This window comes from Podarcis erhardii (assembly GCF_964252035.2).
Source record: "Podarcis erhardii genome assembly, chromosome: 2".
In the NCBI taxonomy this organism is placed as follows: Eukaryota; Metazoa; Chordata; class Lepidosauria; order Squamata; family Lacertidae; genus Podarcis; species Podarcis erhardii.
This window is the reverse complement of record NC_138498.1, coordinates 58,157,746-58,180,313: the sequence shown is the minus strand read 5'-3', so window position 1 is coordinate 58,180,313 and position 22,568 is coordinate 58,157,746. Positions and strand designations below refer to the sequence as shown.

The window sequence follows — 22,568 nt, the reverse complement described above, 5'->3', positions numbered from 1 at the left end:
CCCATGCTGCTTTGTTAAAATTTGAAAATTCTGGTATTAAAGTATGACGCTTGTGTGGCATGATGAAACAATGAATTTGGAATAGCTAAAAAGTGTGCTTTCTAGGGAATGGTGGAGGAAATACTCAGTGCTAGAAGGAATACACTAGTTCTTATTCCTTTAATGATATGCTGTAATAAAGGATAGTTGTGTGTGAAAGGCCTGCTCCTTCCTGATTTGTTTTTCCTGCTATCCCAACACAACAGCAAGGCAGCCGCCAGAGTTCCTAGCCCCTGTTGTATGTCAGGCAGTCTTTCACAGTAGCATGTTCAGGAATACCCAAGTTTTCACTGTTCAGAGCTGCTGCCATGTTCATCCGGTTCTTGTTAATTGCATCTGCTTGAAGAACATTCAGTTAACCCCCTTCCCGACACCCGATTGACACTCTTGTTGTTTTGCAGATTTGACTTCACAAAAGTCAGTGAACTGTGGGTTGGTGTTTAGCTTCCGCAATAATAATCTGTTTCATTTCACAGAAACCTTGGGTAGGATTTTCAAAAGTGGGCCAATTACTGAGGGAGGGCCAATTACTGGATTAATGAGATGTCATCACTTACCACTTACCATTCTCTGGGAGGATGGGCTTGATAAATGTAGTTCATTGCCAAGTCCTGACATAAAAACAGGACCACGCTCTATGATTCTTGGCAGGCTGATCAATATTTTATCTGCCAAAGCATGCAGAAGTGCTAAACAGAATGATTTGTGTGGCTGCTGTGTAAGAGAAGACAAAAAAAGGGGGGGGGGAATAGGCCTCTGTGAACAGAGCATGTAAATTTGATGGACATTAATATTTACAGAGCCTTTTTGCAATCAAGAGCCTGAAAGTCTGTGTTTTTCATTTTTTGAAACCGCATGAATATTGGGAGATTATAAAACATGTAAACAGATTCTTTTTCTTTTTAAAAATGTCTTCAGAGAGCACCTCTAGCAGTATATGAAGGTGCTGTTGCTTTGTGCTGACTAAGAACCCTATTGAAGTTCTTAAGACACATGGAGACTGAACATGTGAAAGGGCTATTCAGAATGTTCCCCCGATGCCAACATGTGTGCTGGCTATCATCCCTGATTGATGTGTGAAGAGCATCAATCTGATGTAGGCCTACATAAGAGGACCCCAGTTCCTCTGGGAGGAGCCCTATGTATATATACCATGAATAAGGCTTGGGTTCTTGGCTCCATTGGAAGCAATGCTTCTGAAGTTTTCCTCTTCTGAATTTCCCTCTGGATTTTGGAGATCTAAATTACCCCATCTTATTTCTGAAGTGGAACCAATCCAATGGGAGTTCTGAATTGTTCCATGAAACACACACAAATACACATGCATATGAAAGCTGGAATATAGGAAAACAGGAAGCTTCCACTCCTCCTTAATTTTATACAGAGTGCATGCATGCCTAATTTTGAAATCAAGGAATGAAATAAGAAAAATGGGGAAAACCTGCCCATTGGAGTGGAAGCGTGATTTTTGAATGTAGCTTCAGTACATGCTATTGAGAATATCTATGCTCACAGTGAAAACCTCTGCTTTTTAGCTAGGGAAATGTATTGAAATCATTGCGGTGGATGTATCCTATGTGTAATATTTGTATAGCATCAAAAGGATCTGAAGAAACAGAAGTGGCACTTCAGAGTGGGAGATGTGTTGACCCCCAGTAGCATCAATCATATTCTAGAAGGGGGAGGGGACAGGAATTTTGCTAAAGAAGGCTTCAGAGTGCTGTTACAATGGATTATTAATTGAGTGGCTACATGATATGTATTTGGTGAGTCCTGATGATTAGAGGTGAGGCAGATAACTTTGAAAGTACAAACACGTGTAATTAGGTTGTGTTAAGGACTTTAAATAAATAAATAAATCCAATTATAAAGAGACCTGGAAAACAAGGGATGGATTTTTCAACATAATTTCCATACAGATCCAATGAAACTTTAAGCAGCCCCTGAATTATAGGTCATGAAATGAGATTTGGAAAGACCATGAAATTCAGGGCTTTTCTGCCCCAGGTTGTAATGAAAAGCAAAATGTTGGGCAGGGGAACATTAAAAACAGCGAGAGCCACTATCCCCAACAGACTCTGCAAATGAGTAGTGTCTCACGCTGCAGTGTTTCTGCAGTTGATGTAGCCACACTGATTAGATATTATTTATAGCTATTATAAACAGGGCTGAAATGCTTAGTCACCAGCCTTCCTGCCAAAGGTTGAATGCACACACTGGCCCTTCGCTTGGTGTTACCACACCCTGCTGGCCCTGGCCTCTGATGATCCAGAGTTTCTGATCTCAAGCAACACCAGCATGAGTACAGCTGTACTTGCACAGACACCCCTTTGCAAAACCTGTGGGTGTCAGAAGAGGGGCAGTCCTTCTCCCCCATCCGCCCATGCATCTAAGCTACCCATGAAGGAGCTCATTAAAGGGGCAAATAAAAGCAAACAGGACTTCCCCCCTCCCCCATCCATGACACCCCTAAAATCTGGTCTGGGGAGGTTGGAAGAACCCCCAGAACAGGTTGCAGGGGGAGGGGAGATTGTTCCATCTAGCAATCAGAAATACTTATGCTGATGGAATAATTTCCTTAGTGCAAAGTTGAATTCCACCCCAATCCTTTGAGAGCAGAAATTATCAGTGATATTTTCAACCCAGAGGGCAAGAAACTTGACTACTGATAAATGTATCCAGTTATTTTAACACCGTCTGATTTCCTCACTACCTGCACTCTGTGAACGCTCCAGTGAAATGTTTCTAAAGCTTCAATGTCTTCAAAGTGGATGTGTCTCTCAAAACCTGCCTTGGGATGGGGAAATGGATGAAAACTGACACCCATGTTTCTGGTTTGGACACCAGGTGGTCAGACTCAAAGGTGTACCTCAAAAGACATAAAACCAGCTAATGTAGCACATAGAATATAGGTTCAATTTATGAAAGAATCAGGAGTCCTTGGGGGTTGCTAACAAGGCAACCCAGCTGTGAGCTACCTATTAAAAAGACTCACCAATGAGGATATTCTGAAATGAGATAAATTGCTAATAATGAATTCGTGTTGTGAAGGAAAGGAAACTGCTGGAGGGCACTTAACAAAGCAGAGGAAAGAACACATTTGTGAGAGCACTTTTTAAATAAATAACAAAAAGGCGTTCCATTATTCTGTCTGTCTTAGCAGCAACAGTTATAGTGCCGGAAAGAGGACACATTTGTATGAGCCACTGGTGCTGCCAAATAAAACCTAAGAAGTGAGAGTATTTAGTAGATAAAGCTAGTGGATTCCAAGCACAGCGTAAGAAGATTACAAGTGTCATTGACAGCAGCAAGAGGGTAAAGGGAAATGATAAGGAGAGAGTAGCCACTGCCCTTGCTAAGCCCTATACAAACATCTCAAATAGGATTTTAAGAACCCTTTTGTGGAGAAGGTAAGGGAGTTACAGGATTTTTTTTTTTTTTAAATAAAGCCACCCAGTTGAACAGTGCAGGAAGGGAAGCCACTTTCAGGAGTTTGGGTAAAGCTTTTGAAGAAAGTAGCGCCAGGAAGGCTAGTCTACTTCTTAGAATTCGCATCACCCACACAGGAGGAACTCCTCCATCACAAATGCTCCTTTCCTCTCCGAGAAGGTTGCTTGCTGAAGATGCAGAAACACCCTTGCAGCATTGGAAGAGAACACAGAGGCATCAGGGGTGGCCGAATCTCTCAGTTTTGCTTTCTCTCTGTTTGTCATTTTTCCAATCTGCAGTTTTCCGCATTCTATAACTATTTGTGGGTTGGTTGGTTGGTTGGTTGGTTGGTTGGCTGGTTGGTTTAAAAAAGTCCTCGGGGAAATTCATCTGCATTTTAGTGCAAAATCCTCCTTTGCAAAACCAGTTCCCCATATATGTTTTTGTTTGTTATTTTCACAAACTCATGCATTTTATGCACACACTTTCGTGTCTGCAGAACTGCGCTGCAAACTTCAGAGAAGTGCAGATTTTAAAGGATGTTCAGTTCATGCATTGTTTTGGAAAGTGTGTGAATTGGGTAGGTTTGCCTTTCAATGTGAACTCAATCAAATCCCACCAACTCCCACCCCTATTTGAAACAGAGCGGGTGGTGGCATGGCAGGCGAAAGTGGGCTTTAGTGAAAATCACCCTTCTTCCTCCACCAGCAGGCACATCCACTGGATCACAGCCCTCCCCTTCCCTCAAAGGGCACTCTGGATCCAACCCATTTCTTTTTCTCCTTGTTTTGATTCTTATGCATATGTAATTTTTAATTGTCATTTAATATGTGTTGTAAAAAGAACGATAATATTGAATAGAAATGGTCTCTGTGTTAACTGTTCCATTAAGTGTCCCTTGGGGAAAAGAAAGCTTTGAACTCTCTCTCTCTCTGCTCGATGTATTAAATGCAATGATACTTATTAAACGCAATATCTGAGAGCAAACCTGAGGCAAAAGTAGGGACAGGGGAAAATGCTAGATGGTTGGTATTCTTACTGAGCCCTTCTATCAGAAACCTGTGCAGCTTCTGGACCAACCTTAAGGGCAGCCCCACATAGAGAGCATTACAGCAGTCTAGTCTTCAAGTTACCAATGCATGAACCTCAGAGCTGAAGCTGACCTGGACCAGGAATGGTCATAGTTGGTGTACCAACCAAGGCAGCTTCTAAACTGTGAGTTCTGAATTGTGCAAGGAGCCTCCATGAGTACAGAAGTTGCTGCAGCCAGTACAGTGGTACCTCAGGTTAAGTACTTAATTCATTCCGGAGGTCCGTACTTAACCTGAAACTGTTCTTAACCTGAAGCACCACTTTAGCTAATGTGGCCTCCTCCTGCCGCCATGCCGCCAGAGCACGATTTCTGTTCTCATCCTGAAACAAAGTTCTTAACCTGAAGCACTATTTCTGGGTTAGCGGAGTCTGTAATCTGAACCGTATGTAACCTGAAGCGTATGTAACCTGAGGTACCACTGTACAGGATGTGGCAGCTAGGTTGCTGAGCATGACATTTTGCTACAGTATGTACACATTATAGCACCATTAAAGGAGTTGCAGTGGCTGCCAATATGGGGCTGGGTCAGATTTAAAGTTTTAGTTATAAAGCCCTAAAGAACCTGAGGTCAAGCTACCCTTCAACGCTGAAGGGGCAGAGATTGCCAGCCTACCCCCTCCCCTTTCCTTATGTGCTTTTAATGGTGGCTGGGGGGGGGGGATGCCTGAATAAGACTTAAGTGATGCCCTGATGTGCTAGAGGTGTCAAGCAGTGATTTTTATCTATGCAGGCGGAGGGGTAGCCATGCGTCTCACAGAATGATATTAAAGGATAAACTGGCTGAGTAGAAATGCTCCCTGTGATTAGCCATTCATATAAAAAGAGACACCTATTCATAAAAGACAAACTGAAACATGAATAGCTTATCAAGTGCTAGCTCTGTCTTGAACCGGTCATTTGAATCCTTTTTCAATGTCGTTTTAAATATGGGGACTTCACTCTCTTTAGGTGAGGAAGACACCACCGTCTTATGTTTGAGATATTTACATGCACATTAAGGGTTATAGCCAATATTAATAATAATAATAATAATAATAATAATAATAATAATAATAATAATAATATACCGCCCTATACCCAGGGGTCTCAGGGCAGTTCACAGAATAAAATCAAGATATAAAACCACAAAATACATAATAAAAATAAAAACAACAACCCAATAGCCCCCCTCCCCCACAAAAAACACATTTTAAAAGGGCATAGGATGTAAATAAGATCAAGCAAAGGCCTCGCTAAAAAGGTACATTTTTGCTTGTGGCCTAAAGGTGTATAATGAAGACGCCAGGTGAACTTCCCCGGGGAGAGCATTCCACAGATGGGGAGCCACTGCAGAGAAGGCCTCTTCTCGTGTTGCCACCCTCCAGACCTCTCGAGGAGGCGGCACACGAAGCAAGGCCTCAGAAGATGATCTCAGGGTCCGGGTAGGTTCATATGGAAAGAGGCAGTCCTTGAGGTATTGTGGTCCTGAGCCGTTTAATGCTTTATAGGTCAAAACCAGCACTTTGAATTGAGCCCAGAAACTAATTGGTAGCCAGTGCAGTTGCACCAAGATTGGTGTAATATGTTCAAACCGTACTGCCTGGCCACTGAATTCTGCACTAGCTGAAGTTTCCAAACTGTCTTCAGAGGCAGCCCTACATATATTGCATTGCAGTAATCTAACCTTGAGGTTACCAGAGCATAGACAACAGTAGTTAGGGAATCCCTATCCAGATGGGGGTGTAGCTGGGCCAGCAGCCGAAGCTGATGGAAGGCACTCCTGGCCACTGAATACATAGAATAGACCCATTGAAATTAATGCACATGCCTAACTTAGGTAGTTTAATTCTAGTGGGTTTACCTTGAGTAGGACTCAGTGGAATACAACCACATGGGTAACATTCAATGTAGTGCTGAGTGTGGTATGCATATGGGGAACAAGGTCCTCTCTATGTGACCACCTAATTTTGTTCAGAGGGTTCCTCCAACTCCCCAAAGCAGATTTAAGGGACACCGGAGATGCATAGGGCAAGGAGATGGTCATGTCGTGCAACTGGACCTTGTTCCATGCACGCAACAATTTAGTTGAATCCCACACTATGTATTGACTGAATTGCCAGCTATGCTGCAGCATAAACTTTCAATGCAAGCTACAATACACACAGAGTAAAACAGCACAAGAAAATACAGCAATAGAAACAATACAAAGCATGGAAATCAATGAAAGCCAGACTATGTATAAAGCAACTGCTAAAACCAGATATACAAGATACTGGAAGAACTGGGCAAATAAAATTTCCAGTCACTTTTGCACTGGGAAGAGATCGAAAATGGATCCAGATGAGCTTCTCTCTGGAGGCGTTATTGGACAGATTCATATGATAGAAGGTAGACAGGTCTTATGCTCTGCTTGGGTGGGATCATGCTATGCCTTCTGGGGGTGGGGGATGATTTTGGTTCAGTTCACAGTTAAAAGTGAAGCTACTCCATTCACACTTCCCAAAACAATATACAAGCAACTCCCAATTTACATGGGGGTTACATTCCATGCTACCACACATTTAAGTGAAATCATATATATTTGAAACACCGTTAAAAAATCCTTCAAACACCCCATTCCACCCCCCACCCTGCCCCACCCTGTCCCGTCCCGTTCCACCCCTTTTTTGTGATGTTTTCAGGTCACTTCCAGGTTTGGTGAGATGTGCATGTGCTCAAACAAATACATATCGGAAGCACTGCCTGTACAAACCAAAACATTGCCATCCTTTAAAATCTGTAGGCCTTGCTGCCTAGTAAGGGTGCTTAGGACTGCAGCCTAAATAAATTTTTTTTATTATTAATTAAATGGCATGTCACCAATTACTGTGTTCATTAGTCAATTAAATTTACATTGATTAAATTACATTTGCTGAATTGCCCATCACCACAATGTATACTGAGACAGTGAAGGAAGTGTATAATAATTTACAACCCCATAAACAAAATCCAGTGCTGATGGGCAAAGGGAAAGGCCACTTTTAGTATTCCCCCCCCCCATTCCTCTCAAATAGATAAACCAGAGCTAAAATGGTTACATAACAACTGTGCTATTAACTCACAGCCCCACTGATGAAAATCTGCACTTACTGATTAAAAGTGGCATCATTTGATTAATTGCCTAAAGCTTTAGTTGATTAATATACCAATTACAGTGTGCAGCTCTACTTATTGTGGGAGTGGGGTTTTAAAAGGAAGATTTTCTGTTCTCTTGGTGTTCTCCTTCTCCCATGATTTGAGTTTCCATTAAAGCACGATTCAGGCATTCACCCAAAGACACAAGAGCTAAAACGATCTGCCTCCCAGTGTCCCCACAGGCATGAAGAATCTTTAATGGGACCTTCATGCATTTCATGTGAAAAGTATAGAGAGTTTAGGAGCATGTTCTGTTTAACAGCCTTAGAAACCTTCCCACAACCAGAAACTCTGTTTTACCAGGGAGGTTTCTAAACGTGTTCAACAAAATGCACATAAAACACTCTTTAGAACATAGTCGTTCTTGAAAGGATACAGTTGTACCCAGAGGCATAGCAAGGTCAGGTGGTACCCGGTGTGGAAATTTTTTTGTCACACCCCACATCAACGGCTCGGGGTAGGCTTGGGAGTCGTCACCCCCATCAGGGATGACACCTGGTCTGGTCTGCGCCCCCCGCACCCCCCTTCCTACGCCTCTGGTTGTAACAAAATGTTGGCTCCTCCACTAATACATACTCCACTTCAATGTTACTCCATTTCTGTCCACTGTTTCCCCAGTCAGACTTACTTATGGGATCTTTTTATTCTGAACATTAGTGGTCCCTTACATACTTCACTGGTCCCTGTCCCAACCTCCACTGACAGAAAGGGGAAAAGAGCTGCGGCAAACCAGTAGAAGCCCCATTTTGGTTACATATCCTATCATCCTAATCTTGAACTCATTATCAGGAAGTCAGTCCCATGGAAAACAGGATATCTTATATCCGAGGGAAACGTCTGGGAAGATTTGGAGTTGCCCTCCATCCTCTTTGCTTTACAGTGCTATGTACCTGGCCAGCTGAGTTCAAGTCTTTGATTAGGCTAGTTGTGCTCCCTTCTACAGTAGGGAGTTCTTTTTGCAGATGTTACCAAGTACATCCTCCGGAGATGCAGTCGAAGAAGAGTGCACAGAGCATTCTGTTATGTGATGTGGTGTCAAATGGGTCAGAGCTTGAAAACAGCACAGGGGAGGGTTAAGTCATGTGGGTCCTGGTACCACAAGCCGCTTTCAAGCAGTATTGTTTCTTTTATTTTTATTTTTATTTATTCGTTTGTTTGTTTTTTTAAAAAAAACCTTTTGAAACTTTTGTAATATAACACAGCCACAGAACTAATGGTTTTCGAGTTTGGTAATTTGAGTTTCAGCTTGTAAATGGCATATTTACAGTGTGCAAATGATACCACAGCACTTCCGCCTGATAATCAGCAGTTCACGCCTTGAGACTCAGTTAGTTATGATCACCACTTCAAAGCCACTCTAATCTTCTCCTTATATATTAGAAAAACCGGACTGCACTGTTGAAACGCAGCGGTGCATAAACTGCGACTATGTGGGGGCAAATAAGGATACTTTTTAAAAAGCATCTAGAGGACATTTAATGCATCCAGCAGATATTACATTTTACACGGTTGTCTGCTGAGTGAAGCCGTATAATCTGTAAAGTGAGATACTGATGAAGTTCCTTGGAGGTAGGATTTAGAGAGGGGGAAAACCTTGTCTTTATGAAAGGGCATCTCATTAGGATCATCTTAAAGCACTGCTTTTGAAAACCTCAGTAGGTGCAGGGCATTTCCCTTTGGGCGGCACCTTTTCTGGCTCTGCAGAAGTGCAGTCTTTAAGCAGATCAAGCAGGGAGAGGCATGCAGTCATGTAATCATGTTTTATCTTTCAGGTGACATGTGTACAATGGCAGACTACCGTCAACTGAAGGGTATCCTGCTGGACCTTCAATCTCACCGGCAGAGGCAGCAAAATCACCCAGGAGATGAGAGAATCCAGAAGCGCTTCTTAGTTGAAGATATGTTTAACCACTTGGATATAAATGGTGATGGGCACCTCAGCAGCTCTGAATTGGCTCAGGTGGGTTTGTTGTTCAATGAAAATCAAATTATGAAGTGGACTGCATTTCCCATTCAAAGTGTAAATTGAGTGTAACCACAGTGGAATCCTCAAGAGACTAGCTGTTTGTAAAACTCTGCTGAAAATTAGACTATGAAATATCTTGCTGTAGCTGACTTTTCTCCCATCTGCCTCAGGAAGCGGTGGCATTATTTTATATTGTTAAGGATATTTTTCAAAATAAGAATTTTCTATGCCACTTTTTTCCCCCTCCTTAGCTCTCTGGCAAATATAGGTTTGCGTCTGCAATCATCTTTTTTAAACATGCCCTGCTCGCTGACAGATATCAGATTTTATTTGCATTGAAAAATATTTAAATATGAAAATCAGCATAGATTCTCCCTCCTTCCTCTGAGATGCTCTAATACTAAAAATTTCATTAACAACAGTTTCTGTCCCACATGTACAATATCCTTTTGTAGCTGCAGAAGTGTTGATTGACAATTGATCAATTTAGATATATGGTGGTGAGACACACACACACACACACACACACACACACACACACACACACACACAAAGTGATATTGTCTTTATCATCATGTTGTGGAAGGTTATTCCCATCATGCCCTGATTATGCATTTTTGAGAAAGATTCAGCTAACCAGGAAAAAGGATGGATCCTTGATCTGATCCACCATGTTCATTTGTGCTTTGAGGCCCCCAAGCCCTTCCCCTGAAAATAACTTCACACTGTCACCTAATTTTTAGTTTAAGTCATTGCGCAAAATTTAGGCCACAACTTTATTGATTACAGCAAAGTGAGTGGTATTGGCTTAGGCATTGGCAACAGACTATAACTGACTCCTGCCTCTCTGGCTGGAAGTCTGAAAGGGTAAACACCAAATGAGGGAGCAACATCAATGAAGACCAACCGAAGCTTACCCCAGGGTTCCTGTGGTCCTGGCATGGCCCTAGCCCCTCAAGCGGACTTCTGACGAGATCCAGGACCCCCAGATTCCTTTACCGGAATACCCTTATTCATGGAGGGGCAAGTGATGGCCGCACCTCCCCTCCCACACACTTCAATAAGCCAATGCCTAACCACCAAACCTTACAAAGTTGTGCCGATTGCTAAGGGGGTAGGCAAAAACCAAGTGGCTACAGCCAATCTGTCAAATGAAAATAATTCCTACCCAGCCCCTGCTCCAAAGCAGGCGACCCAACCCAAAGCAAGGCCAAAGCAGCACCGCCTAAAATTAGGGAGGGAGGGTGGGTGTTTGGCAGTGCGAAGCATGTGCCCCCAGTTACGGCGCACTGCCACTTTTGTAGGCCCCAGGAATCGCGCCAACTGTCCCAATTGTCCCAAACAGCCTGGCGCGATCCTGGGGCCCAACGGTTAAGGCTTGGGCCATGCCCAGCAACAACTCTCCTAGCGGGGGGGCCTTAGGGGCCTGTGCGCAACCAGGACCCTCATTAAGGAGGATTCCATTTGTTCTTGTAAGATGACAGAGTTGCTGAAAACCACAAGAGGGGAGAGGCTCTTGTTCTCATGTTCTGATTGTTGGTTTCCTACAGGCATCTGGCTGGGCAAGATGAGCTATTGGCCTGATCCAACAAGCTCTTCTAATGTTCTTAGGAGATTTGCTGGGTAGTTTGTCTCCTTTTCCTCTGCGAATTTTCAGGAATGAATTTTCAGTGGAATGAGGTCTTCTTCCCATCTCTCCCACTGACAGTTGAGGGCAAGGAGGCCTCAACTGATGAGGGGCTATATTTTTTTGAGAGTTTTCAGGAGGCAGCAAGATGCTGCTTTACCTTCTGCAAAAGACCAGAAAAAGGCAAATTTTGCCCAATCCCTAAGTTCCCTGAACAAAGGAAGGAGAGGGGAGGGTGGGAACCACATAATGGATTTGGTTAATAAGCATCCTAACTGAAATGTTAATTAGCCCTTACACAATATTTCTTTCTCCATCTGTTTTGTTTGTTTATCTGCTGAAATGTACTCCTAGTAAGTCCCACCTTGAATGGATTAAATAGCTGCACAACTTAATTGTCACAATAACATGGCATGTTGAGATGTTTTGAATGAGAAGTTTTGAGAAATCACCTCTTTGGCTGAGTTGTTATGATAGATCAAAGAAGGAAAGACCATATAACATCCAATGTCTGTTAAATTCATGAATGAGCACTAATTGGTTGAGCAGAAATGTGATATTTTTCAGGCTTGAAAAAACTGCAAAATGTCATTGTGTGTGTGTGTGTGATGCACTGACAAAGCGAAATGCAAATGTAATCAGGCATTGGGAGTAGCTACTATATATGATGCATGTTACAGTGGAATGAAAGAAGTGGTTTTCATTATCTTACGAGCAGAATTCCCATCATTTTAGCAGATTTATTTGTTTGGAGGGAGGGCTTGCATATTGCCAAGGCTCCTGAGCACAGAGACATGAGCTGCGTTCTCATATGCCTTGAATTTCAGCTGGGCTGAGTAGTGAGCACTTTACTTCTCTCCCTTAGGGGTAAACAGAAACCATTTGTTTGTAAGGAGGAAAATAAGGACATTCACTCAGGAGCACCCTTGAGGCATGGGGCATACCTGTTCGGTGATACTTGCAGTGCCTTTCACTTAGCCAGATGGGCGGGGTATAAATAATAAATTATTATTATTATTATTATTATTATTAGAGTAAAATATGCTCATATCTGCATAACTACGTAAATCTAGGGCTCTCTCTCTTTGGTCATTCTAAAGTGTAACATGATCTGGCTTAAGGAGGAAGAGAGGAAGAGAGAGAGAGAGAGAGAGCGCTATTGTTTTTACGAAGGGAAGTGGAGGGAGGACTCCTTTGTTTCAGGAACCTATTATATTCATTCCCTGAAGCATTGCACCCTTGTATGAGTTCCCTGGCAGTGGAATCCAGACAAGCCAGAGGAAGGTATGGCTGGCCATTTCCCCACACACTGAAGTGATGTTGCAAAGTGCAAAATTTTACAGGAGCAAATGGCAGCCAGTAAGTCACACAAGAGAAAGTAAAGAAATGGAAGGGACACTATCTTCATAGGCTATTTACCCATGGGATGTTTACCCATGTTTACTCAACCTTTGGATCAGGGGAGCAAATGCAGCCTTCTTTCTGCTGTGTCCAGCTAGGGAAAGGGCATAGCTCAGTGGTAGAGCATCTGCCTTGCATTGTGGCATCCCTGGCACCCCCATGTAGGACTGGGAGAAGTCCCTGTCTGAAATCCTGGAGAGGTGCTTCCAGTCACTGTAGACAATACCAAGCTAGATGGAGCAATGGTCTGACTCAGCGCAAGACAGATTCCTATATTCTTATGTTCCAAGTCTACAGACAAGTTTGCAGAGGATTTGGCAGGAGGCCACTTCTTTGTTTTCATAGCCCATCTTGACTTCCACATCATAGTTATTCTCATATAGCATGAAGTTATATATGATGTATCACTTCCTAGGCTCTCTTATGTATGTCAAATTCGGCATGTAACTGTTGCATGTAGCAGGGCTTTGTATAAGATGACAGTCTGGGCGACTTCATATACACTGTCAGTATACACTGTCAGTGCTCTTGTATATTGTATACTGATAAATAAATGAGAAGCTATAACAATGATATTAAATGAGAAGCCATAACAATTATATAGGAAATGATTGATCAAAAATTAATGTAGGAACATGATAATTGCTTCTGTTAGTTTAGTTAACTTGGTTGAAAGGAAGGATAGGTTGTTGTTGTTTTTAATGTAGACCATAATTTTGTTGCAACACATCTGCCAAATCTTTCTTCCTACCCAATATTGAACTGGTTAAAAAAAAGAGGGAAAGTTAAGGGAAAATGGAATTTAGCCTTTGGAGAATTGCCAACTTATTTGCTTCAATTAATGTCAAATAATTCTTTTCAGAGAGAAAAGCGCCCCTAGCAATAAATAAGTAGAAGGTCATTTTTTGTTCTTTTAATTCATGGTACAAATTCAGTCTTAGCCACTAAAAACATTTGATTGAAATCCACCACACACACATCAGCCTTATTCTTGTGAAATATCAGATAAACTTCTGAGTATACAAGCCCATTAACAGCTATGGTAATTGAAATATTATTTTCATTTAAAGCTGTGTCTGTAGGGTCAGATTCATAAATCTGCTAAATTCATAACTGCTAAAGTGATTTCTTTCCTGGCATTAAATCAAAGGAGCTTGTCAGTATTGTGAAAACTTAATCAATTTTCAATACAAAAGCAGACAAAGGGAAATTTCTATCTTTAAAAGATAGACCCTGGAAGTTGTGGTTGATTTCACTTTTATTGACTATTTTACATGGTAGATGAAGGGTCATGTTTTTAGCATTATTACTTGACATTGTCATCAGTGAAATGAGCCACATCTGATATCATGAAGAACATGAAGCACTTGTTGACCATATCCTTGGTGACTTGAATCTTGGCCCTCTGCATTCTCATGTTTGCCCCCACCCCATCTTTGAAATGGTATCATGAGACTTCCTTGTATTGCGTTGTCACACATTTATGTGGATCTGAACGTAGGCTGATGCTGCCTTCTGCCCTCCCGAAGTTTTTGGAAGTAGGGATTAGCCAGTTTAGGTGTTAAATAGGAACTTTCTGAATGATTCCTGATTGGCTTTTGAGACATTTTTGCCTACTTCATAGAAAGTTGTTGTTGTTGCTGCTGCTGCTGCTGCTGCTAGGGTTAACTTGGCTTTTCTATTACAACATGCATGTAGTATTGCCATGTATAGCCTAGTTTTGATGTATAATAATGATGATGATGATGATGATGAATAATAATAATAATAATAATAATAATAATAATAATAATTTATTTATACCCCGCCCATCTGGCTGGGCTTCCCCAGCCACTCTGGGCGGCTTCCCAAAAAATATTAAAATACTGTAATACATCAAACATTAAAAGCTGCCCTAAACAGGGCTGCCTTCAGATGTCTTCTAAAAGTCTGGTGGGAGGGCGTTCCACAGGGAGGGCGCCACTACCAAGAAGGCCCTCTGCCTGGTTCCCTGTAACTTGGCTTCTCGCAGGGAGGGAACCGCCAGAAGGCCCTTGGCACTGGACCTCAGTGTCCGGGTATAACAATGGGGGTGGAGACGCTCCTTCAGATATATTGCAACAAATTTTGCAACATAAAACAATCACATTGGTGATTGATAACTCCTGGTGATTTATTAGCGACTCCTGCCTTCCAACCACTTTATCTCATACAAGGTAGCTGTAGAAGCCTTCAAGCAATAATGGGAAACATCAGGAAAAGCTCAACATTCCTAACAAAATGCAATTTTTGTCTAAACATACCAAGCTTATGTACTTTTTATGGCCTATTTCCCCACCCCACAATATCCCAGTGTTCAGTTTTCCCATGCAATAAAAAGTATATTCAATTAAATTTGGTTAAGTAATTCTAATGATTCCACCTCTTTTCCTGATCTCAACAGTTGATGAAAAGGGACGACCTGGAAGAAGTTTTCTCAGATTGTACACCAGAGGATCTTCTCCGATTTGATGATTACAACAATGATGGTTCCTTAACTCTGCAAGAACTGTATACTGCATTCCGTAAGTGACTTTATTGCTATCTATGCTTCTAAGGTGAATCCTCTGCATATGGATGTGCAGAACAAACGTAGGACAAGAAAGGGTCCTCCCATCTTGCCGGGTGCCTAAAGGACCTTTTTGCCCCTTGAATCAGCTGGATCTTCCCCAGGAAAAGTTTAATGCATTTGTTCTTCATTCTGTTACCAAGCAGCAGATGACAAAAGTGGCGTAAGGCCTAAATGAAATTGGGTTTTTTTGGGGGGTGGTAATAATTCTGTGGAAGGTGAGCACTCTCAAGCTCATCTCATTGTTAAGTGATTGTGCAAGGGAAAGGAAAGTAGGAATGAAGGAAGGTGCACCCTCTCCTGCAAGAAATTATGGGCAGGGATTTCTTACACAAACTACATGTGGTCCCCACACTTCTTTTACTCTTACCTTTGCTTTGTCAAAATGGAGTAATAAAACTGCTAGCACATTTGCAAAAGCTAAGCAGGGTCCGGTATGGTTTCAAATCCGATGGGGGACTGTGTAATGTTGCAGTGGGTGTCGTCCAGCTCTGTGATTCTATGATCTGTGCTGTTGTTTTTAAAACATACCTTTGTTAGATATAATTCTTCAAGAATTAGAGGTGAAAACACGTTTTCATTTCCATTAGATTTCAGTGCTGTGATAGGGTTTTGTTTGCTAGTAGGCAAATATCTATCTACTTGTGCCTAGTGTGGAGATGTGGGAGTGATGCTCATGAAAATGTTGAAAGAATATAGGGGTTCCTCCCTCCCATCGGTTGTTAATAGTAATTTATGGAACAGATGTCAGAAGAAGATTGCTTTAGTGATGGCTTTGATGGCTGCATTGTTGTGGTGTTTCATTCTTAGTGGGAGGATTATGCATGATATTTCTTGCAGCCCACAAGAAACAGTTTATCAGCGATCATTTGTAATTCCCCTTTATATATCAATGGGGAGTTGATGTGTGTAATCTTGATCATAGTTGGTTTGTTTTAGCGCTGAGAGGACTGAGAATTTGCCATTGTAGCTTATGCATTTTGTTTTAATGTATACAAGGTGATTTCTACATGGACTTGACTTTTTCCCTCTGTGTGTTGTCAGCAGGTAATGGAACTCCAATTTGTGCTTAGCAACAAAACAAATTCTTTTCATAAAAGTTTGGAGTTCAAATATTGCTATGTGAAGTTATTTTTCTTCTCTGTTTTCTTGCTGTCACCTGAGAATAAGCAACAACTTTGAAAGGATTGCCTGTCTCTAGGGCCATATCTAAACATTTGATTCTCCAGTAATGGCAATGTGTGGCTGAAATTAATGATTATGCCTGTTGTTGGACAGCAGCTTCTGATGACAATCTCACTTCATCCCCAAGCCCATTGTAATTCAAATCCTCCGAACTCTTTAAGAAAACAGGACTGTAAGCCCTTCCTCTTGTCATTATCACTGTTCCTTCCTTTCCCCTAGCTCCTTCCTTGCTTAAATTTCCATAGTTCCTTGTCTAGGCTTAATGCAATCTTGATGGAGGCCAACCCATAAACTTTCCCTGCACCAGGTATGAGAAAGTGTCTGGGGCGATGAGCTCAGAATAGAGTCGAGATTGTATGTATTAACTCTGAATTCTTTTGAGATGGTCTCATTTTGTATCAAGCTGGGGGTTCATCCTTCAGCAGAATAAAGCATGGCAACTGCTACATTATGTGTCTTTAAGATACAATATACCAGTTATCTATTTCTGATCCACAGTAGGCTAATCAGTGTAAATAATAGGCTTATCAATATTTGAAGCCGCTGACTGAATACAGTGGTACCTTGGGTTACAGACGCTTCGGGTTACAGACACTTCAGGTTACAGACTCCGCTAACCCAGAAATAGTACCTCAGGTTAAGAACTTTGCTTCAGGATGAGAACAGAAATTGTGCGGTGGCAGTGGGAGGCCCCATTAGTTAAAGTAGTACCTCAGGTTAAGATCAGTTTCAGGTTAAGAACGGACCTCCAGAATGAATTAAGTTATTAACCCCAAGGTACCACTGTACAAGTAAAGCACCATCTTTCTCTTATCTACCTTTCGTAGCAAAGGTTCACACTAGAGAGTGTATACAGAAGTAATCATGTATAATTCTCCCAGCAACTTTTTGAAAAGAACGGCAGCTTTTTCTGGATGGTGATGGATCATTTGGAGCAGACGTGCAATGGATACATGTTCAACACCTTTGTAAACATGAATTTAGAACTGCATGAGGGAGCAAGCAGAGTCAACAGAGGACCAACTTCAGGCTTGAAAGGGGCCCTTAGCACTGGGCGCCCTCCTATTCTAGTGCTCTTCAGTGGGATTAACCTGTGATTGTGCTAAGCAGTTCAGTGCCCCAGAGGAATGCTGTATGACGGGTATTGGGCAAAATTACCACTTAAGAGTTTTGTTTCAATGTAGGCAGTAGATTAACGGTTTGAATAAAAATATCATTCGCTCAGTCACCCGGTACTAAGAAATGGCGGGAGGTGATGCATGATTTAAAGGGTAACCCGCAAGAAATGTCAGACATGAACCCTGCTAGGATGCTGGAGCCCTGACACCGTCCCAGGATACCGTGAGGTGTCACCAGGCTTGTGGGGCTCATTTGGGGCAGAAAAATGAAAGATGTGGAAATGATTGAGTGAGGATTTCTCTGCAACTCACCCACTCCCCAATGCCCCCTTCAGCAATTACTAATGCTTTAAGAAAAAGGGACCCCAGGGCAGGGTTAATGAACCTAAGTCAGTCATATCTACTAACTTCAATGTCTCTGGGTAGGATTAGCATTGGATACAGCCCCCGAGTTCCAGTGCCTTCTCAAGATCAGACCCAGGTTATATTAGGCCCCCCCACTTGACAGCCCTTCCCATCAGACCCCTTCTTTTCCAAGCAAACTAACCATCCTTGAAAAGGACAGGGAATCTACAGGTATAACAGGGGACATTAGAAGCCTGAGAAGCCTCCTGGTTAAGATTTTGATGCTTCCAAGCATGCGCACGGTTGCAGCTGAAGGGGATTTTAGGACCTAGTGCATCCCAAGTCAATTAAAGTAGATTTCATGCACACAAGTGTCTAAGGATGTCCCTGAGATCAGAAGCCAGAGGCCTATACGATGCCAGCTATTTCATACCTACCCACTTGTCTCACTCTCTTGACTATTGTTAAGGTAAATTTGCTTGGGAAAGGGAAAATCTGGCATGGAAGGGGCTTCCTTCTGAAGCTTGGTTGAATCCTTGGAAAGACCTCACTTTTTCCTGATAGTCTTCTGAGAAAATTCACAAGGTGAAACTATGAGGTGAGCCAGGGGTAGCTCACTAACTACTATGTGCCTTTTGCCAGGAATTAGACCCTGGAGGAAATTGACAATGGGACCAGAAGCATATCCAATGGAACTTTTAAACTTAAGTTTTGGGGGAAGACTACTTTGCATAACAATAATCTGCCTTTTAGGAGTTCAGAAGTTGTAAGACTTGGAACATTATTCTTTCTCTAATATTAAGAACTTCAGAATTTTATTTTTACACCAAGGCTTACGGAAGCAGTGGCATTTTGCTTCATGAATGCTTTTCTGTCCCATGTTTGTCAGACGGACCCTGCAAAAAAACAAAACAAAAAAAAACCCCTCCAGAAATAGCATTTGACCTTTTCTGGTGACTCTCTGCCCTTCTTAAATGCAAAAAAAATAAGTGCAAGCTTCTGTTTTTGTGTTACCATTTGAAATTAAAAAAAAAATCTTTTTAAGAAGGTTGGATGGGAAATGCTGAGCTTGGTTAACACACTGGATCTGCCTTGCACTGTGGATACTTTAAAATTCATTGCATCCTATCTGGAGTACTGGATATGTAATAAAGCATAAACCCTCCTGTGTTAAGAAGGCTATAAAGTGAATTAACCTTGCTATAAAGACTTGACATGCAGTTACTGGGGAGCATATTTGGATCAATAGTTTTTCAAAGTCACGGGAAATATGGTTAGTTTCAGCAGGCCTCAAGTATTTGTGGTTCATTGATTTTTAAATAGGCAATGAAACCCAAGACAGGTGCAAACCATTACCGAAAGACCAAAATTAGTAAGATGTGTTCGAAATTATAGGGCAGTTAAACGTACACCAAACTGTAGCCAACTGTCAAGGCAAAATGAGCTATATTCTAGCATAACCACTGGAGAGCTGCATCTGAACAGTTTCTCGGCCATTTGAGTGGCTATTCCTAATGTCAAGCAGATGACCAGAGTGTGTCCAGAAACAACAGAATTGCATCAGCTATCATAGAACAAAGGTCTGTCTTTCTGTTAAGGTTATAAGTAAGAACCGGTGAGGAATCTTACTTCAGCTTACATAAGCCCAAAGTAATCAAGGAAATGGGTTATTTCAGAATCAACGTAAATTCAGTTAACTGCAACCTTATGAGTCCTCATCTCTCCCTTCAACAAATTTATTCCTTTCCTCTCCCACATAATCTCGCCAGAAGCTCTCATTTGACTTCATGGGCTGGCACTTCAACAGTTCTGAGCAATAGGTAGGAGGGCAGGAAGACCTCTCTGCCACCTAGAACCATCAAATTGTACAGTTGGAAGGGACCCAAAGTGTCATCTAGTCCAACTTCCTACAATGCAGGAATCACAACTAATCCCTGACAACCTGATGTGATGCTGCACAGTGTGGCAGAGTGTCAATAGTAAATACCACAGACTGGAAGTGTGGTTTCCCAAGGGCTTTTTGTGAGTCTTTTTTTTTTTAAAGGGAGTTGGGTGGGGGCATATTTGATGGATGTAGATAAAAGAACAATTCTCCAGCTTGGAGTAAAATCCAAGGTGGAGAAGAATTCAGGGATTATAATTCTGTGTTTATGGCAACCAGTATCAGCTCCCAAGTCACATATTTGCAAGCCCCAAAATACAAGTCCCACCAATACATGAAATGCGAAAAGAAAGCAAGATCTGAAAAAACGCTTACCACACATAACATAACACATAAGAGTTCACCACTCTAATCATTTCCTAGAGTGACAAGAAAGTTATTACTATTAATCATAATGATTAATATTATTAATGTTATTTTTATTTAGCAACACAGAAACTCATTTTTAAACTCATATTTATTTAATAAAGTTATCTGCTAATTCAGTTTGTTGTACTCAAAAATGTGTGCTTGTGGCTTGATTTAATGAATGACTTTTCAAGGAACCTGTTTTTTCCTGAGTAATGATTTACAGCAAAATTCTGAATTTGTTATTTGATGGATGCCTTTCAAGGAACTATGCTTTTATGCAACATGATTTAACAGAGTGCATTAGGAATTTGGTTTCTTCTTCTTTTACGTACTTTGTAACTTCAATTAACATAGTCAAAGAACTCCTTATTAAGCAGCTACTTCTTTTTTAATCTACTTCATTTGCTTGAACCCCAAAATACAGTATTCAGCTAGATTTGCTCTGCACTTGTTCATCTTATGAATGGGACTTCATCCACTGCCAGTTCTGATATGGGGTAGCAATGTACACAGCATGTCTAAGGCAGGCTTATATCAATATAGCACCATCAGTCTTCTGATCTGATTCCTTTGGGAATGTTGGCAGGCGTTTGAAATTACAATTGTTGAGCATGCTTTGTAGCCTAATAAATATCTTAGTTCAGTGACATCACTAAATCCAGATCTAATGTACTCTCCCCAAAGTTGTATCAGACTTGTTCCAAAGGGCCTTCTTGGTAGTGGTGCCCTCCCTGTAGAACGCCCTCCCATCAGATGTCAAGGAAATAAACAACTACCTGACTTTTAGAAAACATCTGAAGGCAGCCCTCTTTAGGGATGTTTTTAATGTTTGGTGTATTTATTGTGTTTTTAATATTCTATTGGGAGCCGCCCAGAGTGGCTGGGGAAACTCAGTCTGATGGGCAGGATGTAAATAAATTATTATTATTATTATGTCTGGCAGCAGTTTAAAGGAAGTGTAACTTTGCAGATTTGATGAGCTATGCTGTTTAGTTTTACGGCTACCCATAGGTTTTTAAAACTTTATGGCTTTCCTGTGTGCAGCTGGGAGCAGGATTGCCAGACTGTTCCCCAGACTTTCTGTTCTTCCCATAAATGAATCCATTTTGCCATTTGGGTACAAACTGCCACAAACTTGCGATTCTGAATGTTAGACAAGTTTTGTGAACCCATATGTAGTATTTCTAGTGCCTTCAGTGTTCAGCTGACCAGAAGTTTATTTTAATCAGGCTAGCAAAACAGCCATTTGCAAATTCACCTGTAGCAAATAAGAATTCCCTCCAGGGGAATAGATTAGGTATGTGCCTTTGCTGTACTCTTTTTGGCATCTACTGAAAACTTTCTAGTTTAGGCAAACCTGCCCAGACATGTAAATATAACATATTTTAATATATCTCTCAGCTTATTTTTAACATAGGATTTTATTGCTTATTTTAATTTATATTTTAGGTAAGCCATGTGGAGGTTTTGATAATTAAATTATATATGAATCCTGTTTTGTTTGCTTGTTTTTTTAAAAAAAGATTACTTACCATCAAATATGTAAGCTGCTCCCTCAGGTAACTATTTAGATTGAAATAATTATTTATATTATTTGCCAAGCAAGATTTATATTCCACTGCATCAAAAAAAATATATCTTTAAACAGCTTTCATAAAATGGAATGAATAAAATATTTATCAAAAGTGGCAAGAAAAATGGATTTTAAAAACAATAGAAATAGTAAAACATTCAACAGTTTTAAAAGCAAACGTACAGAATAAAAGGAAATCCATGGGTAGGTGTGCCTAAACAAAAAAATAGTTTTTAGTGATGTGCAGTGATATGAAAGCAATGTCTGTGGGATTTTTATCCATGCTATTTGCTCTGTGGTATCCTACATGTAAGTTATCACTTGGTCATGTGGTCATCAACTGATGAACGTGCATGTGTGAACCAGCCATTGGAGATGCGCTAGTAAGGTCCTAACCTGCCTATTTTCAACATACAATGACCTACCAAAAAATAAATAAAGAGGAATATGAGCAGCTACAGATGAGCTGCAGCATAGCATGATCCCAATTAATTGGCATGGAAACAGTCTGGCAATTTGGATAGCTTAGAGCCCAGCTGAGTAGGACTTTCAATATGCTCAGATGACTGCTTGTGGATAGATCTTTTGGAATGAAATTTGACTGGAGGTCATTAAAATTAGGCAAGTCCCTTCTAGCTTCACCTTTATGTCATTCCCTAAAGAGACAAAGAGGGGAGCAAAGTTGGCAGGTGTGATGTTCTGGTTGGGGGTGGAATAATGCCATCTCCCAGCGCTGCATAATATAATCAATGTGGGCAG

General features: G+C 41.3%; 1 protein-coding gene across 3 annotated transcripts in view; it reads left to right on the top strand.

Annotated features, from left to right (window-relative positions):
• Positions 1-22,568, top strand: part of FSTL4 (follistatin like 4) — a 360,182-nt gene that overhangs the window by 190,599 nt on the left and 147,015 nt on the right. For all 3 annotated transcript variants that reach the window (XM_081850327.1, XM_081850326.1, XM_081850325.1), the window contains exons 5-6: positions 9,487-9,674; positions 15,131-15,251. In XM_081850327.1, coding sequence (XP_081706453.1) covers positions 9,487-9,674; positions 15,131-15,251 — 309 coding nt within the window. The remainder of the gene's footprint in view (positions 1-9,486; positions 9,675-15,130; positions 15,252-22,568) is intronic.